Raw genomic sequence first — 11475 nt, forward strand, 5'->3', positions numbered from 1 at the left:
TTGCCGTGAGCTGAGATCGCGCCACAGCACTCCAGCCTGGGTGACAGAGCGAGACTCCATCTTTAAAAAAAAAAAAAAAAAACAAAGAAGTGCATGAACTTGGCTGGGTGTGGTGGCTCACACCTGTAATCCCAGCACTTTAGGAGGTCAAGAGGGGCAGATCACCTGAGGTCAGGAGTTTGAGACCAGCCTGACCAACATGGAGAAACCCTGTCTCCGCTAAAAATACAAAAATTAGCCGGGCGTGGTGGTGCACACTTGTAATCCCAGCTACTTAGGTGGCCAAGGCAGGAGAATCATTTGAACCCAGGAGGCGGAGGTTGCAGTGAGCCAAGATCATGCCATTGCACTCCAGCCTGGGCAACAGAGAGAGACACCGTCTCAAAAAATAAAAGAAGCGCATGAGCCTCAGACAAGCTCCTGTCTCCTGCAACATGCAGTCTACTCCCCCCCTGCCCGCCCTGTCCTACACCTATCACCTGTGCAAGGAGGTGGGCCTTTCCAGGGCTCCTCCTCGCCCGGTGACAGAACCCAATGGCCTCAGGACACACCAGGCTGACCCCCAGCCACACAGCAACAACCCTGGCCCACGTTCTGCAGCCCCAAGGTGGCCCTGTCCCACCCGATTTTTGCCCTCCACTTGGCAGAGGCATCTCATGGTGGAAGAATGACCACAATTCTGTGTCTGACGTTGAAGACCTTCTGTTCCTGTGCAGAATACATCCCACCACGCGCCTCTTTCTTTTCGGGTTTCCTGGTCTCACGGGAGGTCTTTTTGAATCAGGAGGGGAGGGACTCCTCTGCCACTGGATCACTGTCCTTCCAAGGGACCACTGGATCTTGACACGGCAGGGTCAGGATGAAAACCAGATCCCAGAAGCGGCGACCTTTGGCTGGAGGAAGGGCCTCCGGGTGCAGGCAACTGGGGGTGCTTGTCTGAGCAGACTTTAAGAGCCATAATTAGGCTGGGCGCAGTGGCTCAAGCCTGTAATCCCAGCACTTTGGGAGGCCGAGGCGGGCGGATCACAAGGTCAGGAGATCAAGACCATCCCAGCTAACATGTTGAAACCCCATCTCTACTAAAAATACAAAAAAATTAGACGGCCATGGCAGCGGGTGCCTGTAGTCCCAGCTACTCGGGAGGCTGAGGCAGGAGAATGGCATGAACCTAGGAGGCGGAGCTTGCAGTGAGCCGAGATAGCGCCACTGCACTCCAGCCTGGGCGACAGAGCAAGACTCCGTCTCAAAAAAAAAAAAAAAAAAAAAAAAGAGCCATAATTAAAGCAACCACAAGTTACTCTTTTTATTGTTATTTTTTTGAGCCAGGGTCTCCCTCTGTTGCCTGGGCTGAAGTGCAGTGGTGTAATCCCAGCTGCAGCATCTGCCTTCGTGGCTCAAGCCATCTTCCCACCTCAGCCTCCTGAGGAGCTGGGACTACAGTACGCACCACCATGCCTGGCTAATTTTTTTATTTTTTGTAGAGATGGGGTCTCACTATGTTACCTAGGCTGCTCTCAAACTCCTAGGCTCAAGCGATCCTCCTACCTCGGCCTCTCAAAATGTTGGGAATACAGGTGTGAGTCACTACACCTGACCAAATTTAGTTTATTTATTTATTTATTTATTTATTTATTTATTTATTTTGAGACCGAGTTTCGTTCTTGTTGCCCAGGCTGGAGTGCAATGGCATGATCTTGGCTCACTGCAACCTCCACCTCCCAGGTTCAAGTGATTCTCCTGCCTGAGCCTCCTGAGTAGCTGGAATTACAGGTGCCTGCCACCATGCCCGGCTAATTTTTGCATTTTTAGTAGAGAGGGGGTTTCACCATGTTGGCCAGGCTGGTCTCGAACTCCTGACCTCAGGGGATTCACCCACGTTGGCCTCCCAAAGTGCTAGGATTACAGGTGTGCGCCACCACACCCAGCCAAAGTTATTTTTTATGACACATATCTATTAAGATCATCAACTTCTTTCCACCAATTGAATAAATCACCAGACACAGTGGGCCCCAGGGCCCCGGGCTCTCAAGCCCTGAGGCAGGCACTCAATGCTGCCCCCGCTCTTGGCACTCCTCGGACAGACAGTGATCAGCTGCCCATGGCCGGGCCCTCCTCGGGAAGGCCTCCCGCCGCCCAGACACCCACAGACCCGCGGTGCACCGAGTGCACCAGAGTCACCTCTGCAGACCGTGCAACCAGGCAGTGCCACGTAGGTTTTGGCCTGCGACGGATTCCTTGATTGTCTTTTCACTTCATTGCCCCAAAAACTCCCTGACAAGGTCGCAGGTGCTAAGGGACTTGCCGGGACCATGTATTTAACAAGGCGTGCGTGGTTGCTGTGGTCAATGAGATGACTGCTGGAGAGCTGGACAATGATCTGATCAGACAGAAGAACAGATGTGGCCTCAAATATTGCAAGAATATATCAGGAGCCTCTGAGGAACACCAGCCAGCCTCCTGCCACGTAGACAAACTATGACTTCCCAGACAGCTGAGGTGAAAATGGTGAGTTCAAGAGGAAACCTTCTTTGGGAGGCCAAAGTAGGAGGATCGCTTGAGGGCAGGAGTTCAAGACTAGCCTGGGTATCACAGTGAGACTCCTGTCTCTACAAAAAGTAAAAAAGTAGCTGGGTATGGTGGTGCACCTATAGTCCTAGCTACTCAGGAGGCTGAGGTGGGAGGATCACTTGAGCCCAGGAGGTCAAGGCTGCAGTGAGCTCTGGTTGTGCCGCTGCACTCCAGCCTGAATGACAGAGCAAGACCCTGTCTCAGAAAACAAAAGAGGAAGCCTTCAAACACCCAGGACATGGGCTCCGACTGCCTCTCGCAGAGCAAGCCTGCCCCACGCATCCCCTGCGCCACTCCTTCTCCCCCTCCCCTGGCTAGCCTTCTCAGCGCTCAGACCCACGGCTCTTCCTGAACCTGTGGCCCTCCTCACCTGCCGTGATGGTGTCCACCTCCTTGGCTGCCAGCTCCTCCACGTCCGACCTCTTCCTCAGCTCAAACCTCCGGGATAAACCTTCTCGGGGTTTCCATAATTCCTGGATCAAGAGGGGCTTCTCACTGTCCCCAAACACCCGAAAGCACTGGGCCTGCCACCGCTGCCCGGCGTCGCCGGCTTGGCCGACCACGTCACACAGCACATACTGGCCAGCCTGCCCGGGGTCCAGGGCATACCGCTCCAGCGCCTCCTTCACCAGCTCACGGGCACTGGAGGTGCCGGTGGCCAGGACGCTCTTGTAGTGGGTTCCTGTGCAGACACTGTCCCCAAACACCTTTAGGACACCAGGGGCCGAGAGCTGGGTAGAGAGCTCGGCGGGGTCGTCACTGGCGCCCAGGCTGGAGAAGGTGGAGTCCAGGTCCCGGTACTTGTAGGTCAGCGTCCGGGACAGCATGCTGGACAACAGCTGGCTCTGCCGCTTCAGTTTGCTCTTGGTGGGCGGGGACATGATGAAGTGCGTCCCATAAAACATGGTGGGCGAGGCTTCATGGATGAGGACTGGGGGCTTCAGCCAAAGGACGTGGGGAGGCCGTGGCCTGGGAGAAAAAGTGAGAGAGGTTAGCGCCAATCACCGTGAGCACCAACAGCAAATGAGGCCACAGGCGGTGGCTCCTGCCCGTCGTCCCAGCACTTTGGAAGGCCAAGGTGGGAGGATGGCTTGAGCCCGGAAGTTCCAGACCAGCCTGGGAAACATAGTAAGACCCCAACTCTACAAAAAAATTAAAAATTAGCCAGGCATGGTGGCGTGCACTGTACCCACTGCTCTGAAGGCTGAGGCTGGAGGATGGCTTGAGCCCAGGAGTTCAAGATTGCAGGGAGCTATGATCGTGCCACAGCCCTCCAGCTGGGGCAACAGAGCAAGACCCCATCTCAAAACCTGATGGACATAACAGGTCATGGGCATCCTGGCCCTGCAGACCTGCCACCAGAGCACCTGAGCAGAGGATGTGGCTGGAGCCTGAAGGGCCACCAGAGACAGAGAGGACTAAACGGGCTAGAGCGCCCTTCAAGGAAAGCCATTACTAGGAAACACAATGAGGTCGCCACGGTAAGACGCGCTCCGCTGCAGAGCTTGGGTTTCTGGGAAGTGCTGGGCACAGCGCCCGTGTGCAGTGAGCATCAAGGAGCACCCCACCCGGAGCCGCCCCCAGCACCGTCACAGCCACAGAAGAGCAGCGGGCAGCCCGAGGGCAAAGCTTCACCTCTGCGTAAACCCCGTGTCTCCTGCCCCACAGGCTGCAACGTGGGAAATGGGTCACAAACACAGTGGAACCAGGAAAACAGGCAAATCGCAGCCACGTTAACAGAATCGACCATCAGACATTCCAAGCACAAACCCCCCAGAATCTACCCCTCCAGGCAAGAGACCCGTCCTGGCTTGAAGGAGATGCTCCCTGGGATGGCAGCATTGAGTGGCCTCACAAGCACAGCGGGAACAAAGGGCCCCTCTAGAGTTGGTGCAGGCATGGCCGGAATGCGTGCGTCCTGCCCACCACAGGCCGCGGGTGCCCGGCGCTCCAGGCCACAGAGATTTAGTCTCCTGGGGAAACTGGAAAACAGCCTGGGACGTGTTGGCGTGTCATACAATCACACTTCTAATGTCCTTAGTGTGCCCAGGGCCAGGAGTTCCAGATGGTTTCTCAGTCTCCCTCCAGAACCTCTGTGGGGGCAGGAGGGCAGAGAAAAAGAAGGCAGGTCTCCGATTTGTAAAAGGTGAGGCTGGACGGCAAGGCAGGAAAATACTGGAAAACTGCGCACACATCTCTCCATTACTCTACCCCACTTCCACGCTCATGTTCTCGCCGAAGACAAAGGCGGCAGACGAGTGAGCCAGGAGGAAAGCCTGTTTTTTGGAAAGCTCTGGAAAGAGCGGTCTGGGTCCCAGTGAACAAAGGATAGGTCGCCTGCCACTGTGACCCGGGTCAGTACTAAACTCCGCAGCAGTCGACTGACACTGTCCAGGCTTGACTCACTCGTCGTGCTGCGGGCACTGCAGAAGCCTTCTGGAAAAGACGGTGGCTGCCTAGGGCCAGAGAAAGCAACCAGGGAACCCCTCCAAAGAAAAGGAGCCATGCTATCCCTTAGGGAACTAAACAGTGGAACCGTCCTGGCCTCCAAAGCTGACACTGTGAACTGGCCTCTTTCTAATATCACCGAGGCATCGCTCATCTTCTCTGGAGCCTCTCACTGCCAGCCAGAGCTGTCATGGATGAGTCCTGAAATCAGATCACCACTCACTTCCTCCAGAACTAGCCCAGGTCAGCCAGCAGCTGCGCCTTCTTCAACGACCTTGAACTCTTCAGAAATACTTCCGACAGCTTCGCACACCCAAGACTGGGTTCCCAACGCGGACGTCTGCCCTGTGGGGTGGGTGGCTGGCCATTCTCCTGTTCCTATAGCCCACTGCTGACAGTTCACCACGGCAAAGGCTTTCATTGTTCCTGGCTTTCTGAAGATGTGAACTTGCTGTAACAGGTGTCACGGACATCCCAGTACAAGTCATAAGCAGATGGAGCCTTGAGGTTCCATCGAGCCAGGCCATAAAGGAGTAAAGGAGCAAAGCCTTTGTTTCTCTTCCTCTGAGGAAGGTGCAACGAGTCTCCTTGTCAAATCCTGAGAAGCTCAGAGCCGGCCACAGCTTCCCCCACGGACTCATCAAAGGCCTCGATTTAATTTACAACAGAAGCATTTTCAGACAGTGCTCACATCACAAACGTGCGCCTTGGCCTGTGCACACTACACCAGCGGCTTCAAATCGCCCTCGAATCTGACCTCAGCCTCCTGTGGTCAGTTTTCAAAGTGAGTACTTGGAATCACAGAACAAAACCCCTCAAAGAGCCTCTCCAGCCAGCCCTTATTAACCATCCATGAGAGCTGCACAACCCCACTCGCAAGCGCCTCTCCAGACGCCCCTGGCTTAGAAGCCGCCAGGCAGCACACGCTGGCAGAGGGTCAGCCATTACTTTTTCATAGTGGTCATTTCCAACGAGTTCCCCAGGGTGCCAAGCCAAACTTCAGGTGGTGGATGGTACAGCCTCTGCCACCAGGCAGCTGTGGCTCAGGAAACCTCTGCCTCTGCAGATGAAGTCTAAATGCTGATATAAACATGATATCAAAACCTGGGGAAGCCCCCTCTAGGCAGGAGAAAGCCCACATCACAGAAAAGTCATGAAGCAGAGGCAAGTGTTGAAAAGGCCAAGGCGGGAGAATGGCTTAAAGCCAGGAGTTCAAGACTAGCCTGGGCAACATAACAAGACCCCGATCTCTCTAGAAAATAAAAATAAAAAATTAGCTGGGCATGGTGTGCACCTGTAGTCCCAGCTACTCGGGAGACTGAGGCAGGAGGACCACTGGAGACCAGGAGTTCCAGGCTATAGTGAGCTATGATTGCGCCACTGCACTCCAGCCTGGGAAACGGAGTGAGACCCTTTCTGTTTAAAAACAAACAAACAAAAAAAGACGGCCAGGCGCAGTGGCTCACGCCTGTAATCCCAGCACTTTGGGAGGCCGAGGCGGGCGGATCATGAGGTCAGCAGATCGAGACCATCCTGGCTAACACGGTGAAACCCCATCTCTACTAAAAATACAAAAAATTAGCCAGGCGTGGTGGCAGGCACCTGTAGTCCCAGCTACTCGGGAGACTGAGGCAGGAGAATGGTGTTAACCTGGGAGGTGGAGCTTGCAGTGAGCTGAGATCACAGCACTGCACTCCAGCCTGGGTAACAGAGCAAGACTCCGTCTCAAAAAAGACAAAAATTGGCTGGGCGTGGTGGTTCATGCCTATAATCTCAGCACTTTGGGAGGCCAAGGCAGCGGATCACTTGAGGTTAGGAGTTCGAGACCAGCCTGGCCAACATGGTGAAACCCTGTCTCCACTAAAAATACAAAATTTAGCCAGGCATGGTGGTAGATGCCTGTAACCCTAGCTACTTGGCAGACTAAGGCAGAAGAATCGCTTGAACCCCAGAGGTGGAGGCTGCAGTGAGCCGAGATCACGCCACTGCACTCCAGTCTGGGCAACAGAGTGAGACTCTGTCTCAAAAAAAAAAAAAAAAAAAAGAAAAAGAAAAATTATAAAAAGGCCTCCAAATACAATGGAAAAGTGAGTTAATATTTGGGGCCCAGGGGTGGATATAGGTTTTGTAAGGTCTGACATTTACATAATTCTTCTTTAATAAAAAACAAATAGAAAATTACAAACACACAACTGCTAGGTCCCCTCCCAGGGCCTTGGAAGCTTGAACTTCAGAAGTGTTTTTCTCCCCATTACCCTGATCCCTGCTTTTCCCACAGTTTCTGGAGCCGGATTCGAAGGCAGAGGCAGAGTTAGCAGTATCATGAAACAGGAGAAAATGTAAGCAGAGAGAATGTGATTCACTCCTTTCCAATAATTCCTTCCTAAGCCCCCAGAAGTCCCTGTTTACACAAACCTTATCTGTTTGGGGATTTTCAGAAAGCATTTCTCTCCGTTCGGTCATCCTCCCTTGGCCAGACCAGAGGGTGCCCACTCGTTCAAGTGCTGCCCGCTTCCGAATCCCAGAAGGCGGAGCCTGGCCTGTTTGTTAGAATGGGATGGACTCGTTTTTTAAAAGGCCAAGGGGAGTGCAGGAAAATCCGACCGGGCGGAGCACGCCCTGGGTAACCAGATCTGTTTTTCTGGAAGTGCGACCGGCGTCTTCTGCCCCATTCGCTCCTCTGTGACACAAATACTTGGGGAAAGCGCAGGGCTCGGACAGCGAGGGTGTGGGGCGCTGGCTGGTGCTGCTCTTAGAGAATGTTTTCTCTTGTTCTCAAGGAAGGGTCCAGTTTCTGATGAAAAACAAGCTCAAGTCCCAGCGGCGAGTACAGGGAGTGAGGTCAGTGCTGCGCTGACGACATGGGTGGAGCGACCTCTCTGCTCCAACAGGACAATGTGGAGGAACCCATTATCATTTCCAGCAGGAGGGAAAACCAAATGCAGACTTCACACACCCAGCTCCCTCCTTCCGTGAATCCCATCTTTACAGCCCCCGCCTGAGCCACGCTTTCAAATGCAAACATAATTCAATCAGATTTAATTCTGACCTGCTAGCTGCTGGAGAGGGGACTGACTTGCCACCCAGCAAAAGGGACTTTCAACACTGGTTCCTGTCTGGAATGCACGGTGGCCCATGTTAACCGGGAGACACGAGCAATCAAATTCTTCTGTGCAATTCAGATTAGTCAAACACTTGACAGGCGACACGGCAGGGCAGGCTGGTCCACAGCCCCGCCGGGGCCCTGCCAACCCCACCAACAGGATCCTCCTGCGGGGCCCCGGAGCTCGGCTCAGCATCTGTTATCTTGGATGCAGTATTTGTCAAGGGGCTGGAAATGGTACATAAATAGCCGAGAAACAATGCTTTGAGCTGGCGCACGAGTGGGGATCTGGCTGCAACCGGGACGGGGTGTGTGCGGAGGACGTCTGGCCCGCCCGGGTGGGAGAGCGCGCGGAACCCTTCGCCCCGCTCCCCTGCAGCGCTCCCCGGACGAACGTCCTCCTCCAGGGCACAGCCGGGGAAACTGAGGGACGAGAGTCTCCTGGAGTTGAGGGTCCGGGACCCACGCGGACAGCCAGGCTCAGGGGCTCGCGGGGGTCGGCAGCGCGGACACCCGGATCCCCAAAGGCTGGGCCGCCCTTGCCCGCGCTCGCCGGCCTCCGAGTACCGCCCCCCGGATCAGGCCGGGGCCCGAGAGCCGGTCGGTTTCCATGGCAACTGGGCAAGCCTACCCTCTGCGCCCGGACCCGAGGCCGGGAGGGTCCCGGAGCGCGCCCCGCGGCCTCCGCGCCCCGGGCCCCCGGCAGCGGCCGAGCAGCTCCCCTTACGAGCCACCCCCGCCTCCGCAGTCACTCCTCGCGCACCCCACACTCACCTCCGCCACAACCCGCCGCGCCGCCACGTTCCCGCGCTGCTCCCACCAGCCGTTGGCCCGGGCCGGCGCTCAGACCCGCGCGTGCCGCGGCGCCTCCTGCCGGCCGCGCAACGGGCGGGGCGGGGCCGCGAGGGGGCGGGGCCACGAAGGGAGGGGCGGGGGAGAAGAGGCGGGCTGGAGCTGGGCCTCGGTGTCCAAGAGTCAGAAAGACCCGAGGAGGCGGGGTCTCTATGAGAGGGGCGGGGCCAACCTGTTAGAAAACGCGGGCTGTGCTCTGGCGCCTCCTGCCGGCCGCCCAATGGACGGGGATGCAGCCTCGAGGGGCCGGGGCCTCATAGGAGAGGCGGGGTTTTGAAGAAAGGGGAGGGGCCAGTTGTGGAGAGGCGGGGCTTGCAGCCCATCCCACAGCCTGCAGCATAAGGAGGGGGTCCCCGGAGGAAGGGTGGGACCAGTTCTGAGTCCCTGAGCTGTTTGTGGGCTCTGAGCTCTTATGGTTGGGTGGGCTATTTCGAGACGGCACCTTCTAGTAGCCCAGCGAGTGGGTGTAGGGGAGGATAGAGCTGTGTCCCCAATTAATGAACATCTTCTAAGACATCGAAAAGGAACAAGGGAGGAATTCCCTCTCTCTACCATCTGTCTCCCACCCAGAGTTTTAAAAGACAAATCAGGTCATGGCCCTCCTGCTTACCATGATGTAAAAAAAAAAGGACAGGTCAGCTCTGGGGCTCTGGCCCCAACTGCCCTCCCCGGGGATTTGTTTAAAAAACAGATCGTGTCCTCGGCACTTTGGCTGGGGTTTTCCCTTTGAGGAATGTGGGCTGGACCTGGGAGATTCAGGTGGCTCGCAATATCAATATGCAGAATATGGGCCCCGGAAGTGAACCTTTTTGTGGACAACTATCGCAGTATGACTTCCGTAGTCATGACCCCATATTCCCGATGGAGGTCGGAGCAGACAATGATGAGTGTGGGAACAGACATTTATTGACCACTTGTGTGCCAGGCCCTAGACAACTTTACTTAGGCCACCTCACTTAATACATCAACTCTTGTGGGACAGAGATGTCTGAGACATTCCAGGCCTCCCCTTTCCTCCGCCTATCACCTGCTAATCTTAAAATCCACCTCCTAAACCTTTTCCAATAAAAAAATACTGCCTTAAAACCAACACAGAGAGACAGATTTGAGCCAGGCTTTGGTCTCCTTATTGATCAACTCACAATATGGACAAAAAAAGCTTTTGTCTCAAAAACTTAATGCAGTAAGATTGGCCTTTTTTTTTTTTTTTTTTTTTTTTTTTGAGACAGAGTCTCACTCTATTGTCCTAGCTGGAATGCAGCGGTATGATCTCGGCTCACTGCAACCTCCACCTCCCAGGTTCAAGCGATTCTCCTGCGTCAGTCTCCCGAGTAGCTGAGGTTACAGATGCCTGCCACCATGCCCACCTGATTTTTGTATTTTTAGTAGAGACGGGGTTTTGCCACGTTGACCCGGCTGGTTTTAAACTCCTGACATCAGGTGATCCACCCACCTCGGTCTCCCAAAGTGCTGGAATTACAGCCATGAGCCACCGCAGCTGACCAAGATTGGCTTCTAGCACAGCAAGCACGGACCCTTTTGTTCAGTAATACTCCCATTTTTCAGATGAGAAAATAGAGGCATAGAGATGTCAGGTTGCTGGAGGTAGAGACAAGAACTGAGCCAGGAATACAGGACCCATTGTATACACACTAACCTCCTCACCTACCCCGGGACGGGATGCTTGAAAGGAATAACGTGCTTAAATATTTCAATTCAGGTGCACATGAAGAGACAATGGTCAGAGCTGGTTCAGGCCTGGGTTTTCCTCCTGCAATATTCCTCACCCTGCCCCTGGCCCATCTCTCACACTCCCCACACCCTTCTTCCACAGGGGTCGGATAACTGCAACCCATGGGCCAGATCTGGGCTGCCTTCTGTTTTTGTAAATAAAGTTTTATTCAAACACAGCTACCCTCATTTGTTTAGATATTTTCTATGACTGCTTTCCTGCAAACAAGATTTTACAGCCCCAAATATCTACAATATTATCTGGCCCTTTACAGAGAAATTTTGCAGATTGCTTCTTGATCTAGAATTGCTGATATTTTGGTATGAATATGCTGCTTCACGCCTCTAGATCTTTGCTCTGGCCAGTCCCTCGGCCTTGAAACACCTTTCCCAACTGTATTAGATTGCCTGAGCTGCTATAACAAAATGCCAGATTGGGTGGCTCGGAAAACAGAAATGTATTGTCTGGCAGCTCTGGAGACTGGAAGTCCAAGGTGAAGTTGTCAGCAGGTTTAGCTTTTTGGGGGCCTCTCTCCTTCGTTTGCAGATGGCTACCTTCTGGCTGTGTGCCCACATGGCCTTTTTTCTGGGTGTGCACCTCCCGGCTGTCTCTTTGTGCGTTCAATCTCCTCGTCTTACAAGGACACAAGTCAGATTAGACTAGGGCCCATCCTAACAGCCTCATTTTATCTTAATCACCTCTTTAAATCTCCAAATATAGTCTCTTTCTGAGGTGTGAGGGGTTGGGGCTTCAACAAACAAGTGAATTTTAA

At 54.2% G+C, this 11475-nt stretch overlaps 1 protein-coding gene across 1 annotated transcript in view; it reads right to left on the bottom strand.

Moving 5' to 3' along the window:
- The window catches only part of RADIL (Rap associating with DIL domain), a 79346-nt gene extending 70346 nt beyond the window's left edge, over nucleotides 1-9000 (bottom strand). The window contains exons 1-2 of the mRNA XM_030932013.1: nucleotides 8894-9000; nucleotides 2939-3537 (exon numbers count right to left, since the gene is read on the bottom strand). Coding sequence (XP_030787873.1) covers nucleotides 2939-3473 — 535 coding nt within the window. The 5' untranslated portion in view covers nucleotides 3474-3537; nucleotides 8894-9000. The remainder of the gene's footprint in view (nucleotides 1-2938; nucleotides 3538-8893) is intronic.
- Between the last annotated feature and the right edge of the window lie 2475 nt (nucleotides 9001-11475).

Source organism: Rhinopithecus roxellana, chromosome 6 (genome assembly GCF_007565055.1).
Source record: "Rhinopithecus roxellana isolate Shanxi Qingling chromosome 6, ASM756505v1, whole genome shotgun sequence".
Classification (NCBI taxonomy): domain Eukaryota; kingdom Metazoa; phylum Chordata; class Mammalia; order Primates; family Cercopithecidae; genus Rhinopithecus; species Rhinopithecus roxellana.